Source organism: Pelobates fuscus, chromosome 1 (genome assembly GCF_036172605.1).
Source record: "Pelobates fuscus isolate aPelFus1 chromosome 1, aPelFus1.pri, whole genome shotgun sequence".
NCBI classification, from domain to species: Eukaryota; Metazoa; Chordata; class Amphibia; order Anura; family Pelobatidae; genus Pelobates; species Pelobates fuscus.
This window is the reverse complement of record NC_086317.1, coordinates 121,862,160-121,886,936: the sequence shown is the minus strand read 5'-3', so window position 1 is coordinate 121,886,936 and position 24,777 is coordinate 121,862,160. Positions and strand designations below refer to the sequence as shown.

At 41.7% G+C, this 24,777-nt stretch overlaps 1 protein-coding gene across 4 annotated transcripts in view; it reads right to left on the bottom strand.

Annotated features, from left to right (window-relative positions):
- CDKL5 (cyclin dependent kinase like 5) overlaps positions 1–24,777 on the bottom strand; it is a 177,710-nt gene that overhangs the window by 24,355 nt on the left and 128,578 nt on the right. For all 4 annotated transcript variants that reach the window (XM_063450183.1, XM_063450185.1, XM_063450184.1 and 1 more), the window contains one exon: positions 14,220–14,325. In XM_063450183.1, coding sequence (XP_063306253.1) covers positions 14,220–14,325 — 106 coding nt within the window. The remainder of the gene's footprint in view (positions 1–14,219; positions 14,326–24,777) is intronic.

The following is a 24,777-nucleotide window of genomic DNA, read 5'->3' as shown; positions in this document are numbered from 1 at the left end:
TCTCAATGTTGCCAAACGGGTCATTCCCCTTTTTTAGAAACACTACACCACCCATACATGTTTTGCTCCATCATATGGAGAAACTTAGAGCCATGGAAGGTCTGGTTTTTAGTGCAGCATGGCAACATCAAATATATTTATATGTATCCACATACAAGTCCATATTTATCTACACTGGATAAATAGTATTAAATCCTCAGATTTCCAGGCCCCTTTGAAGTGAGATGGGAACACAATTTTTATCTTTTGTAGTCATTAAGATCTCTTAGAGACCTCTACCTATTTTCCGCTATACATTTAGGAATGAGGCTGGTGTTATGGCCTATGTTTGCATCTGTTTTAACTGTTCAAATAAATGAATCAGTAAACACCTCCCAGTGTTGGTTATATATATAATATAATAATATTAAATTAAGGCCATAATTTGGTAGAGCAAAGAAAAGCACAATTTAGCTCAGTTTGAACTGAGTGTGCAGCCCTGCACCTCAGTAGCTTAATTTGCTTACTGACCATTTTAGAATTTATTCTTAGGGGTTTATTAATTATACTACACATTGTAGGGAACTAAACATTTACCTTCCATCTTTGCAACTAAGAATCTTCATTTGAAAACTGCAGCTTTAAGGTATGGACTGGGATTTAGAGATACCTCAACGGATTCCTTCCACCTTTTTACTACATCTTAATTTACTATTACAATGTTACCATTTTTACTTGTAGTTTACTACTGTAATATTTGTACTTTCAGTTACGAGTAGTAATTAATAATCTGGCTGATAGGATTTATTAGGCAAATATTTTAATATGTGCAACAAATGCTTAGTCTGTTCCACCACTCCTTAACTTCCATCTTTGCAACTATGAATCTTTATTTCTACTCTGCTCAACCCACCCACCCTGGTTCCTTCTAACTATATAGCATGACTCCTCCAGCTGTTTCCAACCACAGTCAATTACATCCTCATTCCCTTCGCATGTTATCAATCACTGCAGTCACACTTAAATTCTCTCTGCCATCACTTTTAATTTCATCTGCTACCTCTTGTCTCATTTCCCTATTTTACCTTTAGATTGTAAGCTCACGGGCAATCTAGCTAGGATATCAGTTTACGGGCATGGCCCTCTCTACCTTTTGTATTTGTCTGTGTATATTGTACGTCCTCCACTAATTGTACAGCACTGCAGAATCTGTTGGCGCTTTATAAATACCAGTAATAAATAAATAAATAACAAGGACATTTCAAATGTATAACATAAGATGTGAAATGGAAACAATCTCTAATTTTTAAACATGGACATGTTGGCCTTAGTCATGTCTGCTTGACAACCATAAGACTTCTACCAGATATATTTAAGGTAGTTCACAGCACCCTTTTATGACAGATGATGTGCTGCAACCATCCTTGTATTGTAACCCTGAAAAGGTTAATGGCATATTACTCATAGATAACACTTTTGCTTCTCATCTTTATTATTATATATATATATTTTTAAATTATAATACGGGAAAACTATGTTACAGTAACAAGGGCTAAATCTATCATGACTCAATAATAGCCACTAAATATAGATCACAATAACACTGTAGCAGTTGTTTCATGGAGTTTATTTCTGAATGAATAAAAATGAATCTACACTGCATTAAAAAAACGACTGCCTTATACATCTAGTGTTTCTGGGGATCGTTAGTGAAGGCCTGGGAATAATAGGAGATAATTGCACTACATCACAATAAGCAGCCCTGAATAAGCTTACATAGGGATCTAACAATGCATACATAAGTATTACTGGTATATGCAATATTTTTTTAATACACTTAAGCCTACATGTGTTTGTTCAGAATACACACACACTGATTTGGTAATATTCCTGCCTACATAAAGCAATGCTTACAGTATTTATATATTTAGGTTTTATTTAATGTTTTTATGTACTTGCACCTTTGCTCCCTTGTGGAGAATTCTTGATTTGGAGTATTCAATTCTTCAAAATCGTCCCAATTTTTGCATCTACTTGCCCTTTTATGCTTGGAGTCTATTATTTGCCAGTTTAGAGCATTGTGTTGCTTTGTGCAGAGTAAATAATAATAATAACTATCATAATAATAATAATTAAGTATTTAACCCCTTCATTATGAAGTCAATAGTACACGTTCTGATCAAAACAAAATCTAAACAAAAACTGGAATTTGCTCTATATGTCTGTTCAACCACATCTTTCATATTAGGTGCATGTGACGAAAGCACCTTCATCACTGGTATTTGGAGAGGCCTGCTTGCCAGCCTCTTGCCCTGTGACTAGGGCCCCAGGGATATATTGACCTTTAAAAACACTATTTGGGCATATTGGATTTTAAAGGCACTGTTTCTGCCTCTTGGACTTTTAACTGGAACAGATTCAAACATGTGGCGGCGGCCATCTTAAATTGTCCAGCAGTGTTTTGCCGTCGAGTGTATTGAACGGTTTTGGGCATGGGACCATGTGCACAGTGGGGCAAAAATAAGACTTCCAGGAAATTCCTGAACCCCTGAACCGATCTGGGTGATATTTTGGATATGTTGTTCACCCAGATCGGGGCAATCAGGGTATGTGATGAGGATATGTTGTATTTTGGGGTACTTTTTGTAATAATTCATGTTTTTTCTGTTTAGAGTTAATTGAGTTAGTCCATTAGTTAGTCTTAGTTAATTGTATCACAGGTAGAGGGGAGGGCTTGTGCGCTGTATGTGGGAGTGTAGGACATTGTTGTATTGTTCTGATTGGTTTGTGTGCTTTGTGTGCCTGTGTTCCATCAAGTCCAGGGGGTGTGCCTCTAGCCTGAGGAATTATATAAATTGTGAGTGCTGGCTTGCATTAAACAGACCTGTTCTACCCTTCATGAAGTCTTGGCTCATGTTTGGGGTATTGGAGAACTACACTCTGGGGATTGCTATAATCACTATACTCCCCAGAGTATAATCACTAGCTCTTGTAAGAGCTGTTCCTGTTTCTGTTTCGCTCTCTGGACTAAGGAGAGGTTCACCCACTGGAAGCTGGAGCGAGCCTGGTCTTGGGTCCAGGGTAGGTGGAGGACGGCGAAACCCCAAACCAAGCTGTGGCGGTTCGTGGGGTTTGCAGTGGTTATGGTGTTGAGTGCACCCACACTTATTATATATAATTTTGTTCAGAAGAAACAGGGCTTTAATTTCTTATGAACTATTCATATATGAAGCATAATTTATTATGAATAAAATAAAAAAACAGTGATAAATAAAGATTTTTTTTAAAAATGTGTAGTTCCGCCTGACATTTTAGCTGTAAATGTCATAATATTGTTAGCTTTTACTTCAATAAAATGCACATATTTGTATTCAGCAATGTCTCACGAGTAAAACAGTACCCCCCATTAACCGATTTTACGGTATTTTGGAAAGTTACGGGGTCAAATATAGCACATTCTATTTTTCCTTTTTTCACATAAATATTTGCCAGATTAGAAATGTTACCTTTGAGACCATGTGGTAGCCCAAGAATGAGAATTACCCCCATGATGGCATACCATTTGCAAAAGTACACAACCCAAGGTATTGCAAGTGGGGTAGGTACAGTCTTTTTTAGTAGTCACTTAGTCACAAACACTGGCTAATGTTAGCGTTAGCGTTTGTTTTTGTGTGAAAAAAGCAACAGACAAAAAATATTTGGCCAGTGTTTGTGACTAAGTGGCTACTAAAAATGACTTGACATACCCCATTTGCAATACCTTGGGTTATCTACTTTTGCAAATGGTATGCCATTTTACATTACAGCCTAGTGATAACTTCACTGGCCACTCCTCAGATGGCTGTTAGAGATCCTTCCTGGGTCATGGCTGCCTAAAATGCATCCAAACATTCAGTGTCTCCACCCTCTGCACGCAGACACTAAACTTTCCTCATAGAGATGCATTGATTCAATTCATCTCTATGAGGAAATGCTGATTGGCCAGGGCTGTGTTTGAATCATGCTGGCTCTGCCCCTTATCTGCCTCTTTGTCAGTCTCAGTCAATCCTATGGGGAAGCACTGTGATTGGATCAGGCCACCACTTCTGATGATGTCAGCAGACTGCTTGTTTTTCTGAGTTTAACAGCATGCAGAGTTACAGCTTCAGGCTTGAATACAGTAACACTTACTATATTTTGTGAAGGCATGATGGGCCCAGGGGGGCTAGATGGTGGTGTTAACACTATACATGTTTGTGTTCCTGACACTATGGTGATCCTTTAAGACCTGCAAGGGAAATTATACTTATCCACTCGGTGTCGGGGAAATGCTACTCTGCATTCGCCGGCGCCAAGCCTCTGCTGGTAGAAATGCGGAAGCAGCCGGCTCTAAAGTTGCGTACTGAAATTTAAACGCAGTGACGTCACGCCCGCCCTTAAAGTGACCACATCATCTAAGAGACCCCATTCTCATACTTTTTGGAGTCACAGAGATGATGTGGACCAATCAGAACACATGTTAACCTATGAATAGTTTGCTCTCGCCCTTCCTTATTTATTGCCCTATCGTAGTTTCTGTTTAGATACACGTACAGTGCTCCAAGCAACTCTCTTGTGATTTCCTGTTAATTACCTTGGCTTTGCTTTGAGAACTTCTGGTATCTTGACCTGGCTTGTATATTGAATATTGACCTGTGTATTTTTATTATCCTAACCTAGCTTGTTTTTCGTGTATCTACTTTTCTGTATTCCTGACCCCGGCTATTCCTGACTTTGATTCTATCTTGTAATACGTGATTTTGGACCCTCATTTTGCAGGTATCCTCTTTCCTGTGTGTTACATCTGTGACTCAAGTGCATTTCCTGATATGTGTGGTTCAGAACCCATCTAGGCTAATTTCAGGAATGTAAAAAAATACTAGAGAGCTTCAGGTTAGCAAAATGTGAGTTCAATTAGATCTAAGGAATTATACTTTAACAAACTTTGTATACTTGACTTAGTGTATGCATGTCTGAGAAATTAGTGATATAATGAAGCCAGTTGTAGTGGGCAGGGTTTACTATTAACCCCTTAAGGACACATGACATGTGTGACATGTCATGATTCCCTTTTATTCCAGATGTTTGGTCCTTAAGGGGTTAAACCGCATGATGTCAATGATTTGAATCTAAGCTAGGACCTATTGAGTAACAAGAATTCACATTATTTTATTTGTAAAACATCAGCACATTTTGCAGGATTATTACAAATCTGCGACATAATACATTCAATGTTCTACTTGTAAGTGCTCTTGTATCCACTAGTTCTATTTTGGTAAGACGAGTGCTCTAGTAATGTAATTAGGTTTAATGCTGGCTAAGTCAATGTGCCTTATCCATGAAACACAAAAATAACCACAATTTTATCACATGACAGGAGGCTTCATATTTTGCTTTACTCTCTTTACTAAAACTCCATAGCAGTAAAGAAAGTGAATAAACGTTTTAACCAATCAAAATGCAAATAGGGAGTATATTATCCCAGTCAACAGGCTCCTCCCCCTCTTTCTTTACTGCTCCATCGCAGACAGGTCAGAGTTTTTGGCTCTTCCCTATTTTACCTCATGTGAATGTTTTATTTACTTTTTTCCACATATATATTATTTTATTATCTAACCTTTCCATTATCTATATAGTTCTGCTATTTTTCTGTAATCTTTAACTGTTTTTATCCTACTATCTATCCTGTGTTTAGTACCACCAGGGTTACTTCACCCTAGTGGTAGTTTATCTCTCTACTTGCTGTTTGGTTATTTCCCTGCATCTTTCCCTTTCCCCACCTTGCCGCCGCTCGGCGGCTCTTTTCCGCCGCGATTTCCGCGGCCCTATTTCAGCCGCGGCTTTCTTCTCGCGGCGGCCATCTTTAATCCCGCGTCTCGCGAGATTACGGCCGCCATCTTAGGACCGCCGCAAATTGCCGCGAAACCTCAGAACGGCAAGTTCAACGGACACTGCAAGCCTTCTACAGTCTGCTACAAGAGGTCAGTCACACAAGCTGTTTAAAGGCACATCAGGTATTAACCTGTGCCTGACTGGGGTGCTGCCCTATATTGTGCTGCTAAGGAGGTCGCTTTGTGGCCACCTCTGTCATACTGGGTGAGGCCTAGAACACATTTAAAATACCAACAAGTGGTCTATTTGCCCTGCTGGGGCCAAGTGGTTACACACCTGTTACTAGCCTATTGGGCATTATACACCCTGCTGGGGTGATTATATAAATTGGATTACTATCCTGCTAGAGCTTAATCTCCAACATACCACTACTCATACCCTGCTGGGGTATCATTTTATTTCAACCCTGCTGGGGTTATCTGGCTTACATCTGACCAGTTACTATACCGTCTAGACCCTGCTGGGGTACTCGGTTTTATTATTATTATATATCTAATAACCCTGCTGGGGTTCTGATTGTACTCTATACAAAAATTTTTACACGTTATTGCACCCTGCTGGGGTCTTGCATAGCGATATTACTACAGTCTATATCGACTGAAATACAGCAGACTGACCTCTACCACGCCCTGTGCCAATCATATACCCAGACACCATGGAGACCTCTCAAACCACAGATCTCCAAAATATGGTGAACGAGGCCGTTTCTGCCTCAATGGAGAAAGTCCTCTCCAAGATGATGGCCTCTGGTTCCGACAAGAGGAAACCATCTAAAGCCCACCCATCCCGCCACGACTCCGATTCTGATGCACAAGAATCTCACAAAAGCCCCGAAACTCTCACGGGCAAACGCCAGTGGAAAGGCGAAAAGGGCCACCCACATAAAGGCAAAAACCCCGCTAAACGCTCTAAACCCATTTCTGCCACCATCACGAATCCTCAACACGACTACTCTTCGGATGAAGAAGAGTCCCAAACTAAACCCATGGCCATTTTAGATGAGTGGCAAGCGGACGACTCAGACTCCAATGAAGGTGTTTGGGGCTCAGACTCCGGATCCCAATCATTTTTTCATGGGAGAACCCCAAGACCAAGATAATGCGGAAAACCCGCAAGAGGATGAAGACACCATCCTTGACCCACTGGGACAAAAACTTTTTGACCCAAGAAAAATTAGACACCCTCGCTCAAGCGATTGGACACCACCTGACCACCTAGCGAGGTTTATGCACCTCTGGCTACGAAAGTCCATGGACAAGACGGTCCGCAACCGTTTGAGGTCAGAATGCCCACGGCCTTTTCTACCCGACCACGTGGCGGACACGGCAGAATTTGACCAAGTGATGAAAACTTTTATGTCACGAGGTGGCCGTGACCCACGAAAAGGTGTGGAAAAAGGGTTTAGAGGGATTCAAGATAAACTTCTGGACTCGGTGGGACCACTATCCAGAATTATGTACTTGGCTGACGATGCCCTAGCCAAAGCCGATCAATTTGACCCTACTATGGTGCGCGAATGGGCGCATGACGTGCGGGAATGGGCTCAAAGGTGCTTTTGTTTTGTGGGTAATGCCAATGTCGCCTTATCATCTGAGCGACGCAAAGCAGCACTTCTCCGCATTGACGGGAAATTGGTGGAGTTGGGCACCAAGGAATTAGGTCCTATGGCACAGGGCAAGCTTTTCGGAGAACCATTTCTTAAAGAATTAAGCAGACATGTTAACGTCTTATAGCTCTAGGGGTGTTTTTGGACGGGCTGGCCGCCAAAGGGGCCGTGCTGCCAGCCGCTTCTGGCCCTCAGGCCCCAGAGCTATAAGACCACAGCCTTTTTACCCAGAGATGGGATACCGACCATCTTCCTACACACGAGGCGCAGACAGAGGTCGCGGACCACGCACTCGAGGCAGAGCACGTTTCTCCTCAGGTAAGCAACCAGTTCACTCATGTTTCCCTTCCAATGCATACAGCAGGTCGCATATCTCTTTTCTTCCAGGAATGGACCTCAATCTCCACGGACGCATGGATCCTACAGACAGTACGAGGCTACGTCATAGACTTCGTAGACCAACCCCGACAGACGGAACTACCACGTCCCATCAACTGCTCAAGAACAGACACATCTCTCATCAACGAAGAACTACAAACCCTATACTCAAAAGGCGCGATAGAACCCGCATCCGAACCTCGAGGTTTCTTCAGCAACATATTCTTAGTCAAGAAGAAAACGGGCGATCTACGACCAGTCATAAACCTACGACAACTCAACCAATACGTCACTTACAACCATTTCAAGATGGAAGGCATACATCTTTTAAGAGACCTCCTACAAGACAAGGATTGGTTCACGAGACTGGACCTCAAGGACGCGTATCTATCAGTACCCGTCCATCAATCCTGCAGACAATACCTTCGTTTCCACTGGCAAGACCGTCCCTGGCAATTCACGTGCCTCCCCTTCGGCCTCAGTTCGGCCCCATGGTGTTTCACCAAACTGCTGAAACCCGTGGTCGCACATCTTCGAGCTCAAGGCATTCGTTGCATTATATACCTGGACGACCTCCTTCTGTTCTGCTCAGACAGACTCAGACTGATACAACACACACGTTACACCACGGATCTCCTATCATCCCTGGGCTTCACAGTAAACTTTCAAAAATCATCTATCTCCCCATCACAAACAGTTCAATTTTTGGGATTCGAGATAGATTCCACCTCTAGCACTCTACGGCTACCGACAGCAAAAATCTCAAGGAATTACGCAGGGCCATCCGCTCCCACACCATTCCACTCCGCACCCTCGCACGCATCGTAGGGCTTCTCTCTGCCTCCATTCAAGCTATATTTTCAGGTCCACTTCACTACAGGGCAATGCAACGCCTCAAAGCTTCCTTTCTCAGGGAAAACCCCTCATACGATCAGCCGGTCCCGATGACAGAAGAAGTCAGAGACGAACTCAGATGGTGGCTGGACAGCATGGAGGCATGGAACGGCCGAGCCATCTTCAGGAAAGCTCCCGACATGATATTAGAATCAGACGCCAGCTCTGGGGATGGGGAGCGACGAGCGAAAATGTATCGACAGGAGGTGCTTGGACATCCCAAGACCTCAACTTACATATAAACTGCCTAGAACTCCTAGCCGGGTCTTTCGCGATCCGAAGCCTAGCAAAGGACAAGTCGGACTGTTGCATCCTACTCCGGATGGACAACATCTCCGCAGTCCGTTACATCAACCGCCTAGGAGGAGCCCTCTCACGTCTCCTATCAGAAATAACAAAAGAAATTTTCGACTTCTGCCTATCCCGCAACATCTCCTTCACGGCGGAATACCTCCCAGGAGAGACAAACCTCACAGCGGATTGGTTCTCACGCCACTGGCGGGACACCAGCGACTGGAAACTAGATCCACAAATCTTCAACTGCATTGCGGAACGCCTAGGTCCACTCCACTTGGACCTGTTTGCGTCCCGCAACAACAGACAACCGAAATTATACTTCAGTTGGCTCCCGGACCCGGAGAGCGCAGCAGTGGATGCATTCCTACAACCTTGGCCGATCACAGGAGCCTATGCCTTCCCTTCCTTTTGCCATGATAGCGAGGACCATACACTATCTGAAGAATCAGCAAACCTCACTAGTACTCATCACTCCACTATGGAGGGGACAACCATGGTTCCCAGATCTCCTAGCTCTATAATGCCACGATCCCCTTCTACTACCTCATCATCAATACATTCTAACAGATCCAAAAGGCAACCCTCATCCACTAATCCTTGACAACCATCTCCATCTGGTGGCTTGGACGCTTTCAGGGGCTCCAGGCAAGTCGGCGAACTATCGCAGGCTGCTAAAGAACTGCTATGGGACTCATGGGCCCCCGGAACCAGAAGATGCTATCTATCCGCCTGGAATTCCTGGTCCACTTGGTGTCTGGAACGGAACTTCGATCCATTTACGGCCCCTGTTTCAGCCATTTTGAACTTCCTATCCCACCTTTTCTCATTAGGTCGTTCTTACAGATCACTTAATGTAATTCGCTCAGCTATTTCAGCGGCCCACGTCCCCATACAAGGGATTCCAGTTGGCAAAGAACCACTTGTATGCCGACTCCTGAGAGGCATTCGACTACAACGTCCCCCAGGGCCCAAATATTCTCAATTCTGGGACGTCGACGTAATCCTCCGATTCCTGAAAGACTGGCCAACTAACGACAGACTCTCCCTCCGTCAATTATCAGCAAAACTCACAGTCTTGCTCTGCCTGGTCTCCTTCCGCAGAGTGTCAGACATTCGAGCACTGGACATAGACGCTTTCTCAATCTCTCCAGAAGGAGTTACATTCCGGATATCTCGCCGCACTAAGACGGACTCCACATCTGTGTTTTATCCTTTCTTCCCCACAGAACCACAACTCTGCGTTGTCTCCACACTACAACAGTACGTGGAAACCACCCTACCTCTCCGGTCTACACCATCAGGTCAACTCCTAGTATCATACGTCAGACCACATGTCCCCATCACTTCCACCACCCTGGCAAGATGGGTTCGCTGGTTACTATCGCTAGCCGGTGTGGACACTACATTCGGAGCCCACTCAGTACGCGGAGCAGCAGCATCCTCAGCCTTCATGGCGGGTGCCTCCTTAACGGATATCCTACGCTCCGCAGATTGGTCTAGGGAATCTACATTCCGCACCTTCTATTTCCGTCCGAATTCCGGTGCTGCCATGTCTCTGATTCTACAGCGTTAAAAATGCAAAATATGAAGCCTCCTGTCATGTGATAAAATTGAAGATTATGCTAGCGCTAGTGTACTTATAATCTTAATTTTAATAATGACAGGAGGCGAGTATTTTCCCACCCTTCCCACCCGGGGAGGAGGGGAACCACTCTATTCATACTCGAATCATACTTATCTACATTTCTTCATTCTTCTGTTTCTTCATAACTCCTTGAATCTTATGTTCATAAGGTAGTCACTGTTGTCATTAGCCTATTTAACTACTAGTAGTCTATACACTGAATATACAAATTAAATTATTGCAATGTAATCCGATGGATCACTGTCATGACTACAAACAGTTTCAAGACCGGTGCCTAACCTTTCTCATATTCTCTTTTCAGTTTAAGTGTGAAAGAATTTGGAACATCTACGGCATGACCATAACGTTATTGCTCATCATATAAAGACCAAGCATCGGACGTTCTCCGGCTGGTGCCTGTTTCCTACTCAACCCAAGAAGTTCATCATTCCCGTTGGATTCCATTACTGATGTTCGTTACAGACTTTATCACTATTTTCTTCCCTGTTCCGATGTTCGCTTCCGAAAGAGGGGGAGGAGCCTGTTGACTGGGATAATATACTCCCTATTTGCATTTTGATTGGTTAAAACGTTTATTCACTTTCTTTACTGCTATGGAGTTTTAGTAAAGAGAGTAAAGCAAAATACTTGCCTCCTGTCATTATTAAAATTAAGATTATAAGTACACTTGCGCTAGCATAATCTTCAATTATTTCACACATACAAGTCCAGACATTCCAACAAGCTCATACATAGCAGGCCATACTTACAAACATAACAGGCCGCTGACACACATAACTATTAGCCAATAACTACAGACACAGAAATAGCCACACAAAAGCATACACACACTCTAGTACTTTGCTTTGAAATAGTAAATTTTCTTTCATTTGAGCAACAGGGTCTGAGTATTAAAGGGACACTATAGTCACCCAGACCACTTCAGCTCAATGAAGTGGTCTGGGTGTCAGGTCCCTCTAGGGTTAACCCTGCCTGCTGAGAAACTGCTATGTTTACGTCTGGGGTTAAGCCAGCCTCTGTCTTCCATATAATGCCTCAATCACGCAGAGCGTCCATAGGAAAGCATTGAAAAATGCTTTCCTACGGACACTTTGAATGCTCGCGCGGCGCTGCCGTGAATGTGCATTCGGCGCCGGTGACGTCAGACAAGGATGCCGACATCGGCGGGGGAGGAGAGGTAAGGGAGCCCGGCGGGGGGAAAGGGTGAGTAGCTGAAGGGGCACCCTCAGGGTACTATAGTGTCAGGAAAACCAAGCGGGTACTATAGTGTCCCTTTAAGTGCATCCCGTGTTGCAAATACACTGTTTCAATATACACTGCTTAAATTTTTTTTAAACATGTGATCAGGTTAGCAATCTCCCTACAGCCCCTTCAACCACCACAGTTATGCCCTTAAAGAACAATGTATTGTTCAGAACTCTAAGGAAGCAATTTGAGAATGATTAAATGCGAAGTGTGTCCATATTCATTATTCAGACCTTGAATATTAAAGGGACAGTCTAAGGTCCATACCCAATACATTATATACTGAGACTGAGCCTCACAGCATGCTGCTAATAGGGAAAAGACTCTCAAATAAAAATTATAGGGCAAGTTCTAAGCTTAAAACATACATTTCTCATGCTCCGGTAGACACTATTAGTCTGTAAAGATTGCTGACCTCAAGAAATGTAGAAGAATCAGAGTGGGAAGAAGTAAGTTTTCTAGAAATATGTATAGAGAAATTCTTATTTTTAAAGCTCTACATCTCAGGTCAAAATTGTTATGGAGCCACCTAAGCCCACTAACAATAACATGTCTTATTGTTCCTTTACATCAAAATAGATACACACTAATTACATGCAACTAAAGACATCTTTTATTTAAGTGATTTAAAAAAAAAAAAAAACCATTACAACTTCTTTATTTATTTTTTTGTTCTCTTTCATATAACTAGGCCAGGCTTTTAAATAGTGTAATACATTTATCACAACAAATCAGTTGATGAGCAATAGAACATCCTCCCAACATTCATCCCAGGACCAAGATTCTGGAATAAAAGGGAATCATGACATGTCACACATGTCATGTGTCCTTAAAGGACCACTCTAGGCACCCAGACCACTTCAGCTTAATGAAGTGGTCTGGGTGCCAGGTCCAGCTAGGGTTAACTAATTGTTTTATAAACATAGCAGTTTCAGAGAAACTGCTATGTTTATCAATTAGTTAAGCCTTCCCCTTTTTCCTCTAGTGGCTGTCTCACTGACAGCCGCTAGAGGCGCTTGCGTGATTCTCACTGTGAAAATCACAGTGAGAGCACGCAAGCGTCCATAGGAAAGCATTATGAATGCTTTCCTATGTGACCGGCTGAATGCGCGCGCAGCTCTTGCCGCGCGTGCGCATTCAGCCGACGGGGAGGAGAAGAGGCGGATCGGAGGAGGAGAGCTCTCCGCCCAGCGCTGGAAAAAGGTAAGATTTAACCCCTTTCCCCTTTCCAGATCCGGGCGGGAGGGGGTCCCTGAGGGTGGGGGCACCCTCAGGGCACTCTTGTGCCAGGAAAACGAGTATGCTTTCCTGGCACTAGAGTGGTCCTTTAAGGGGTTAAAGGAATGTTTTTGGTCAACAGGTTCATATGTTACTCATGATCTTCCAAAGCATCATAGAAAAAAATAACATCACCCAGATGTTCTGAATATGTTCTATTCACTCAAGCTCTGATCTCAATTCTTCATAGGTTTTGCAAACAGTAAGATTACCCATCTATGGTCCATAATGACGGTTGCCACTAAATTTATTTTCCATATGTCCTCTCCTCCTTTTATTTAAGTAATATTTCCAAAACAAAAATTATGACAAATTGCTTTTTTGTTGCCTTTAATATAAGTAGATAAAGACTTTTAATTGGCGCTATAAATGTATCAATTAGTTGATAACAAGTCAGTTAAAAAGCAATAGATCATTCTCCCAGCATAGACTCTCTGCTCAGAGTTGATTTATTTATATCCTTTAATATTTCATCAACATCCTCTCTCTTACATATCGCCACTAATTAGAAAATACATCCCATCCGGTCTGGTCTGCTCTGCTAACATAATATATCTTCCTCCGTTATACCTTCTCCTACTGACCCAGTCCTGTAACTGAAGTTATCCCATATATCCTTTAGCACCCATCTGATTTGCTCCCCTGGGTTTCGGTAATGTCCAAGGCTGCAATGAGGAAGCCTCAGACTTGGTGCTGCTGACCAGTCGACACTCTTAAGCTATTACGGGCTTCTGATTCACAAAATTGTGTGAGAGAGGTACTTCATTGAGATGAAGCCTTTGGTGCCTGTAGTGTTCCTGTAAGTCAAACTTTTTGCCACAATTACTTGTATTTTCCATATGTTGTACGACATTATTATATGTTAGTAGATTATACTAATAATATACTTCTCATTTATCATGGTTTGTTTGTATATAGAATACATTTGCAGATTAACATTGCTGATAAAATATGCAAAGATTAACTCTCCATTTACTTGCGTATTACCTCTGTAGAAGCTGCCAACCCGTCTAGGAACTGTGTCTGTATATATATGGCGATTTTCTTTTGAGGAAGCTCCATCATCAGGGTGGGCATCATGATATGGTCCACCCTAACATTGAAAATGGAATAAAAAGAAATACATAGGTATATTGCCAGTCTATATTTAATAAGTAGGCATTGCTTAATCTTTATACATAGAATTAGATATGAGTGAGCTAATTTCAGAGATCATATTTCTGTATTCCACATAGCAGTTAACACATTTGTCACATAAGTAATGTGAATTCATTAAAACAATTACCGTATTTTTAAAATGGATTGTATGCTTTGAAGATGAGAGCATTTCTAATACAGCAAATTATTAGTGCTCTGACAGCTTGATGGTTATAAAATGAAACCGTTTGTTGTTCTTTACCTACACACTCTATAGATATTTCCAAACTAGATATAAAATGCATATCATTTTTTTGCACTCGTGACCTCACAAGGAGCTGCTCTTTCCTAGGCTGTAAACACAAGTTTAGATATCTTGTAATCCATGACTGGGGCAGTGTGCTTGACGCCTCCACCATTGTTATCTCCATGAAGAGCTTTTGGACTGGAGAGCAGAACAAGGGCAACATTTAGTAATGTTAAGTGAATTTGCTGAAGTCTGTCCGGAGCGTATAGTGCATGCAGTCAGTCTGACTTTTGACAGATTCATCAGTAATACATCCATTTTTAATATGGTATAATACAACAAATTCATATCTATGGTATTCCCTGCCAGCAACAGCTGGAACAGCAAGTAACCCAACTCCATAATGCAACAAGTAGCAAAGAAAGGTTCTGAATGTTTAGGTGTAGGTTTAGGAAAGGTTTAGAATGTGTAGGTGGGGGTATCATGGTTGGCATAGGGCCTGAGAAGTTAACAATTCTCTCTTAGTCCCATTGAAAGCAATCAAAATGGCAACAGCAAAAACACTATTTCGAGATCCCAAGCCGTGGGAAGCATCAGCCTCAGCACCTAGGATATTATAGTGAATTTTTGATCAGATAAGTCCAAGTGGCCTTTGTGTTTACAGTTCAGAATACATCGTCCTCATCATCTGAGAGCTTAACCCCTTAAGGACAGAGCTTCGGAAGTTTGTCTTTCACTTTGTGACAACGGCATTTTTTGCTGTTTGCGTTCAACTGCAATTTGCATTTGACTAATTTTTTGCACCGACGCATATTATATACCGTTTTTTAAAGGACAGAAAGGGCTTTCATTTGATGTAACATATATATATATATATATATATATATATATATATATACATGCTTATTTATTATAAACAAATTTTTTTTTACAGTTTTTGCAATAATAATGTGTGCCTAATTAGTGCAGGTTAAGGAAAGTAATTAAAAATAAATTCATTTAGTTGTTCTGATTTACAGAATATATAATGTGTCTGGGATTTTCAGTTTTTTTTGGTAGTTACAGGTCACAAAGCACAAGGAGTAAAATAAACTTTTAATATGGAGCGATTTTAGAATTTGGTATGTTTGTCTTGTAAGCTTTATAGCCATAAAAGAAAACAAAATTGCCACACAAAAGTATATATTTATATAAAGTAGACACCCCAGGCTATTTACCTAAGGTTGTTTTGACACTTTCTACGTAGCCATTTTACCGCCATCCTCTGCTAAATATTGGAGTAAAATTGTGTTTTTTGGGGGTTTTCGCACACAAACTTATAACAAAGAACTTCTCATGTGTATTTTGTAAAGTTGGTGTGTGCTATTCCTGTACAAAGTTTTATTATGTGTTCAGTTACTTCTGCTGAGTACAACGGTACCCCCATTGTATGTCTTTGGCACTATTTCGTGAAGCTACAGTGCCATATAGGAGACCTGTCCTTTTCAGTATTCACAGTAGAATTTTGAGAGACGGATTTAATGAGCCTATGCTTCCATTTGGGGTATTATAACAGTTTGACTGTTCAAAAAAAACCCACAAAGGCCTACCATTTGTAAAAGTAGACACCCCAGGGTATGTCATAAGGTGCATATTGTGCCTTAACATGCCCCCATTTTTTTACCATTACATGCCAAAGTATGTGGTAAAAAATTATTTTGTGCATTTTTTACATACGGATTGCATTTTTGCTGGGCATTTTGTATATTTCATATGTGCCACTAAGTTCAAACCCCCCAAGTTATGCTCAGCTAAGTCTTCTGAGTAAAAGGACACCCCCATTGTATGTCTATGGCACTATTTCGTGAAGCTACAGTGCCATATAGGAGACCAAGCCATATCAGTTTTTACAGAACTTTGAATTTTGACGCTGGGCCTATGTGCAATTTCCAAGCATCTTTGCAGGTTTTAAATTCAAACTACCCCACAAAGGCCTACCATTTCTTAAAGTAGACACCCCAGGGTATTTCAAAAGGCATATTTTGAACCTTAGCGTGGGATCATTTTTCCGCTAGCGTGTACCAGGTGTAGTGGTAATAAGCGTTTTTTTCTGCCTTTTTGACACACAAAGTGAGTTTGCACAGTATATTTTGCAAACCATATGTGTACTACCACTGTATAATACTTCATATGTTGCTCAGCTGTGTCTGCTGAGTACAAAAATACCCCCGTATGTACCTTTGCCAGGTATATGTGGACATCGGAGGGGCACATTTGGGACACAGCCATTCCATTTTTTTTTCCAACTTTCAATTTTTACGCTGTGCCCATGTCCCATTTTAGAGTATTTTACCAGGCTATATAATCCAAATACCCCATAAAGCCATACCATTTCTTAAAGAAGACATCCCAGGGTATTTCAAAAGGCATATTTTGAACCTTAGCGTGGGATCATTTTTCCGCTAGCTTGTACCAGGTGTAGTGGTAATAAGCGTTTTTTCTGCCTTTTTGACACACAAAGTGAGTTTGCACAGTATATTTTGCAAACCTTATGTGTACTACCACTGTATAATACTTCATATGTTGCTCAGCTATGTCTGCTGAGTACAAAAATACCCCCGCATGTACCTTTGCCAGGTATATGTGGACATCGGAGGGGCACATTTGGGACACAGCCATTCCATTTTTTTTCAAACTTCACATTTTTACGCTGTGCCCATGTCCCATTTTAGAGTATTTTACCAGGCTATATAAACCAAATACCCCATAAAGCCATACCATTTCTTAAAGAAGACATCCCAGGGTATTTTTTTATTTTTTTTAAATTCTTTATTTTTATTGTGCATAGGGTAACAAAGGGCTTGTTCGGCCACAATAGCATACACAAGCTTTATAGTAACAGGTATAGTACAAATAACGTGGCGTAAGAGTGGTCAGCACATTTTTGGATTTAGTTAGAGTAAGAGGAAAGACAGTGGGTATACATAACGTTTCAACTTGTCAGCATATATTCTGTCTGTGGCGTGCGTAACATTTTAGAACATGTTTGAACAAAACGATAGGCAGATAGGAAGTGTTTGGTCCTGTCTTAGGTAAGCATGTCTAGCAATGTTGTAATAGTGTCATGCATATCTTTTAAAGCAATAAGAGCTAGCAGGCCAGTCCCTACTTCGTCTAGTGAGACTATGCATATGCCATAATGTGTTATCATTAGCTAACCTGTTGTGGTGAGAGGACATATACATTGCTGCCCCACTGGTGAGGCACTAAAGGGGTTGTGTAGGGATGGGGGGTAATGCTCGCTATATTAAAAGGCAAGGAGGTGGGCAGCATTATAGGAAAGTCAATCTTGGGTCGTTGCTATAACCTCGGTGGTTGGAGGTGTCAGTCTCTGGGGCCCCAGATCAGGGGGGGAGTTTATCCAATTCCGGCTTTCGGCTGGTACCTTGAGCGTTCTGGAGGTGTATCAGTGGTTCCCTGCGCCATCTTGTGAATTTGCTGCAGGTGCTGGGTCACTTGTGTTGTGACACTCTTTGTGCAGAGTTGGTCCCCGTGTTGTTGGGTGCCTAGCCGCTGGTCAGGAGAAATGCTTGGCTGTGTCCTGTGCTTTGTTGTCCCGGGGATTTTAGCCTGTGAGAGGGAGGGTGCACCCGATTTGCCTGCTGCCTTTTTCCCGCTCTGGGCCCGCTGGTGTCTGTATTGCCGGACCGCCATCTTGGATGCCCGTGGTGTTTGTCTATATTGACTGCGTCTTGCAGTCGGCCGGATCCAAGCGGCTACCATTGCCTTCGCCTGGCGGTATGTCGCTCCTCTGTTCCGCAGGATGTCCCTGAAGCTAGTGCACAGGTAGTCAAAAGTCTCCAGAGGAGACCCGGCTGGTTGGGTGCAAGTATTCCGGTCTGTGTGCTTGTGCTGTGTGGCCATCTTGGTACCACCACGTGGGTCAGTTGCCCCAGTGTTGCTTTTGGCTGGATCACTCGATTTCCTTCCTGGCCGTTGTGACCAGTGGGGACCGGGATCTCCCCCGCCGGTCCAAAGGGGGGGGGGGTGATTTGTAGAGCTGTCGCTTGAAGGCTCTCTCACCGAGGTGGGCAGCCGCCTCGCCTCGGTTTCGGCTTCTGTAGGCCGCATTTGTGTCTCCGTCGTTCCGGCCTTGTCGGGCCCTGGGGTGGTGTCGTTGGATTCCTGGGGGCACCCCCGATGTGGGTGGCGCATCCCTGGGTAGTTTTGGGCTAAGTAGCTGCTGCTTTTGCCCCAGAATATGCCCGCTTGGCAGGAGCTTGTGCCAGGCACGTCTGCACAGCTCGGTGGTTAAGCTCCGCCCCCCCCAGGGTATTTTAAAAGGCATATTTTGAACCTTAGCGTGGGATCATTTTTCCGCTAGCTTGTACCAGGTGTAGTGGTAATGAGCGTTATTAAATGTATTTTTTTACTTTTTAAAACTTTTTTTACTTTTTAAAACTATTTTTTAAACTTTTGTTTTGCTTATTAATTTTTTTAAAGTTTCCTAAACTTTCGTAAAACTTTTTTTTACAGATTGAACCTTTTTCGAAGCTTTTTTTTTACGTTAACCCCTAACTAGCAATAAGCAGCACTAACAGTAAATTCCCCATTTTCCCATAACTCCCACCCACCCCAGCTAGCAAAATATTTAATTATACAATATTTAAATTAGTTAATTAAATAAATTTAACCCCTGAGGGTTAAAAAATAAATAAAAGTTAATCGTCAGGGGTTAAAAAAAAATTAGATCACAGTATAATACTGTGATCTGTATTTTGATCACTGTAGGCAGTGATCGACTGGCAGGGAAGGGGTTAATTTTTATTTGGACTGGGTAAAGGATTTATTTTTTTACATTTTTTACTTAAACGTTATTAAAACTTTTTTTAACTTAATTTTTTAACTTTTTAAAGCTTATTTTTAAACTTTTTTTTAACGTTAACCCCTAGTTAGCCTAATACTAAATCCCCCAATTCCCCACTAACTTCCACCCTCCCCAGCTAGCTAAATTTATAACTTTAAAAAATTTAAATTAATTAATAAAATAAATTTAACCCCTGAGGGTTAAAAAAATAATAATTAACCCTCAGGGGTTAAAAAAAAAAATCAGATCATAGTAAAATGTAATCCCTGCCAATTGATCACTGTAGTCAGTGATCAATTGGCAGGGAAGGGGTTAATTTTATATTAAAACGGGTAAAGGGGGGGTAAAGGGGGGTGGGATTTTAATTTAACTTTATTGTTTTGTCACCAGGGGGCAGGATCACTGAAGATCCGGCTCCCTGCACTTCACACAGAACCAGGAAGTGCAGGGAGGCGGAGGTGAGTATAGAGAGCACATGTGCCCGCTCTGGCATGCTGTCAGAGCGGGCACATGTACTCTGACAGCCCGATCCGGTGCTCCCGGTCTGCCTCTAATGCAGAGGCAGACCGGAGCACCATTAACCCCACGATCGCCGCGATTGCGGCGATCTGGGATTAATTTTAACGGGTGACGGACGAGGTCCGTCACTCGTCGTTAAGGCAATCCCCCTGAGTGACGGACCTCGTCCGTCACTCGTCGTTAAGGGGTTTACAGTTCAGAATACATCGTCCTCATCATCTGAGAGCTTAACTATTTATTTTTATGTGATCTCACAAGGGACACAATAACATGGTGTAGCATAGTAGCCCAAGATTCCATTCTACCCCACAGAAGGGTATATGCATGCAACATAATAATCACTAAAGGCCACACTAGCTACCAGCTGACTTTACTGGGAATTCAAGAAAGTTCAACACCAGCACCACACTTGTAGACAGCTATTCATGGATGGGACATTCCTAAAGTTAAAAAGTTCATGCCGACTACACTGTAAACAAAGCAGTGAACAACTAATTGACCTCAGCTGTCTTAAATAGAAGAAACAAAGTAGTTTTACAATTTTCCTTCATATATATTGCTTAATTCTATATTAACTTTCTCTATTGGCCTAACTTAATGTTCATTATTTAGAGTGCATCTGTATCTGACAGTGGCCCTCCCACTTGATACAGGAACCAAACTGCATTTTTTTTTTTTTAAATTACCAATGGTTTGGATTAGGACTGCTTGTATGCTGACCCAAAAATAACAATACTGGACTGGAAATTAGTCATTTTTCTCATTTTTAAAATTAATTTAGCTTTTTAAATTTACGCTTAACCCTCTCTTCCCTTAGTATGTGTCTCCATTAGGCCTTTTTATTCTTTGAGATCAAATTGGGTGGAAATTTTCAAGTAATTATCAGCCTCCACACCACTTACCTGACTATCCCTTGCCTCGTTCTTCCTTCTTCCATGCTTTTGGTATTGTATATATATTACCCCCTCCTGTTTTATTCCCCCTCTCTGTTTTATTCCCCCCTCTCCCCCCCTGTTTTATTGCCCCCCCGTTTTATTGCCCCCCCTGTTTTATTGCCCCCCTCCCCGTTTTATCACCCCCGTTTTATTGCCCCCCTCCCATTTTATTCCCCCATATCTATTCCCCTCTCCGTTTTATTCCCCCCTCTCCCCCGTTTTATTGCCCCCCCTCACCCTGTTTTATTCCTCCCTCCCCCTGTTTTATTGCCCCCTCCCCCTGTTTTATCCCCCTCTTTTATTGCCCCCCCCCCCCTGTTTTATGCCCCCCCTGTTTTATTGCCCCCCCGTCCCTGTTTTATTCCCCCCTCACCATGTTTTATTGCCACCCTCCCCGTTTTATCCCCCCCATGTTTTATTGCCCCCTCCCCCTGTTTTATTGCCCCCTCTCCCTGTTTTACCCCCCCCCTGTTTTATCCTACCCCTCCATTTACCAGAAGTCTGAGGGGGCCGGCCGCGTTATACGCTGGAGCCGCCGGGCAGTCCGGCGGCATTCCTGTTCTGGCTGTCACTGACGCTGATGGTGACCTTGGCGGCGGGCCCCCTCCCGGCCGGGCCCTCGGACCATGTCCGAAGTGCCCGACCGGTCAGTCCGCCCCTGCACATATGTTTTTTGCTGTTGATCCAAAAGAAGGCAAAAAAACCCAGTTTGAAGCACTTCCAATTTTGCAACAAGCTAGGAAAAAAATTCCTTCTTGACCCCAGAATGGCAGTCAGATTTATCCTTGGATCAAGCAGTTATTACCCTACATTGAAAGATTATATCATTGAATATTCTGTTTTTGCAAGTATGCATCTAGTAGCTGTTTGAACATCTGTATGGACTCTGATAAAACCACTTCTTCAGGCAGAGAATTCCACATCCTGATTGTTCTTACAGTAAAAAAAACCTTTCCTTTGCCTTAGACGAAATCTTCTTTCTTCTAGTCTAAACACATGACCTCGTGTCCTATGTAAAGTCCGGTTTGTGAATAGATTTCCACACAATGGTTTGTATTGGCCTCGAATATATTTGTATAATGTTATCATATCCCCTCTCAGGCGACGTTTTTCTAAACTAAATAGGTTTCAATTTGTTAACCTTTCTTCATAGCTGATATGTTCCAGTCCTTTTATTAATTTTGTAGCCCGCCTCTGCACTTTTTCTAGTGCCATAATATGCTTCTTTAGAACAGGTGCCCAAAATTGCACAGCATATTCAATGTGTGATAATGACTGATTTCTCAGTAATCTTCTTGGAGGAAACACAATACACGACAGATAACTATGAGCTTCCAGGGACCCACAAGTGATAAAATGATTATGAGATGTTTGCCAACCTTTTCAGGAATTTATTATAAAGAACACTACATGTATATTCATTTTTAGTACCTAAAAAAAAAATAATCAATCCAGCCAATCAACTGTCTTCTGATCCTGCTGACAGATGTCTTGCCCACAAATGTGTATTCTGTTTGCTTAGGTTGTGTTACCAGAGAAATATACAGAATACATTTAAGTACAAGTAATAATGGAAGCTAAATTTAAACTACTGTATTTGCCTGGTCTGCTAAACAACCTTCAAAAGCTATAAAATCTCTGGCTGCAAGTTGACGTGAGCCCTTTGTATAATAAATGCCTCTAACTGTCCCCTTATTCTAACGGCTATTAATTCTTCTGCAATACTTTGTCAGATTCATTTCCTGAGGCGAGAAACTGCACAAAGTGTGAACATGCTTGTGATCTGATGTTTAAAAGATAGAAACTATGAGAAATGCACCCTGTATGGATCTGTAACACAAAATATCAGCAGGCAATTTATTATCTCACCAAAGGGGGCTAAATGTCCATCCAATTAAAGAAAATAAGTATCCCAGAAGTCTTTGGAACATGCTTAACAGCATATGTAGGTTTTTTTATGCCACTAATTATTCTTTCACAAAATAGTTACAAATTTTCTACAAATATACATAAATAACCATATTAAAATATAGAGAGGGACAGATTTCATATACACTGCTGGGCCTCATCAGTGCTTGGTAAACACCAGGAGACAGGCAATTTAAATGTTCATTTTGGATGTAAACCTGTTTAAAAGGACACTCTCCCATCTATAAGTGCTGCAGCTTCTTGTGGTGGTTCCAATGTTAAGAACCTGCCAGGGTTTTGATATTTTAAGTTTCTTGTTTGGATATTTAAAGGGACACTATAGTCATCCAGACCACTTCAGCTCAATGAAGTGGTCTGGGTGCCAGGTCCCTCAGGAGAGGTCACTGCGCTGGATTAAGGTAAGTGGCTGAAGGGGTTTTAACCCTTTCAGCGCCACGGGAGGGGGGCCCTGAGGGTGGGGGCACCCTCAGGGCACTATAGTGTCAGGAAAACCACTTTGATTTCCTGACACTATAGTGATCCTTTAAGCTTCTTGTTTGGCGTATGGACTCCACCCCTTTCCAGTGTCATATGGAAAGTATAAATTCACCAATGAGGCTCCCAAGTGTTTGTACAACACGTTCAGATATCTCATCCCACTCAAATAGGTTTCTTTCATATGCCAGGCCTGTGTTTAACCCCTTAACCCCTTAAGGACCAAACTTCTGGAATAAAAGGGAATCATGACATGTCACACATGTCATGTGTCCTTAAGGGGTTAAGGACCAAACTTCTGGAATAAAAGGGAATCATGACGTGTCAGACACGTCATGTGTCCTTAAGGGGTTAAAGCAGTGGTTCTAAAAGAACCTAATTATATTCCAGAGTTTTTTGATAAAGACAAATAGAAATTTTATTCACGCCTAATTCATAATGAGTTGTTCACTTCAATCCTTTTAAGATGGTTTGACATCCTACAGAAATATAGAATTAACTTATTTTAAAAAATAAAATAAAAATGTAAATACATTTTTACAGGATAGGGGTCTGATGAATGGAACCTATACATTTCTACATTCCTGGGAGGGGTGCAGAGTAATATTACAGTGTTTAGCCTTCCTAAAGCTTCCTACTCGATTAACAGGACCATAGTATGCTCAGGCAACCTGATCTCAATTCTATAAGGGCAATTAATCTATATGGCTAATTAAATAAATATCCCTGAACCCTTTTATGCCAAATAGTCTTGTGAGTTTATACTCCAAACAATATCTGTGCTATAATTAACCACATTTTTTTTCTTCTGATATTGAGTAAATTCTGCATTTATGCTGAAAAAAAACAACCTATAAGTGACACTGCAATCGGTTCTAGTAATATCATTATTTTTTCTGACTTCCACGTTTAACTCATTTTATCAGATATTTCATTTTTCTAGCACCTAGTAAATCAATCCCTTAATATTTTAGGCTATACTGGCTGGAACCGCATATAGAAAAGTATGTTTTTTTTCTTTGTAAAGCAGACTTGCTATTTATTGAAAGAACTCAACATTAACTGAATTCCTTAAAAAAGGTACAGGTATAGTTACTTGGACTTGCTTTAAAACAACCTTGGTGGTAGAAAATAATTCTAACAGGTTAGATTTGGTATGATTTTATCTTACTGCACTGCCTTATCCCGCAAACTGAGGAGAAGGCAATCAGTCATTTTTGTTAAACAAGTTTACAAAAGCACAATATGTTCACATCTAAAATGGGATCAGTTTGAAAAAATGTTGCAGAATGTAAGGTCTACACGCAGTCACTTGAAATAGATACATTATTTTCCTTAAGACAGACAAGGCAGAGAAACAATTCCATAGGGTAAATTGCAAGCGAGCATTTATCACATAGCATGCACAGGTATTGAGAATGATGAGCTTTAATGAGGGATGAGGAACACTGCAAGCTT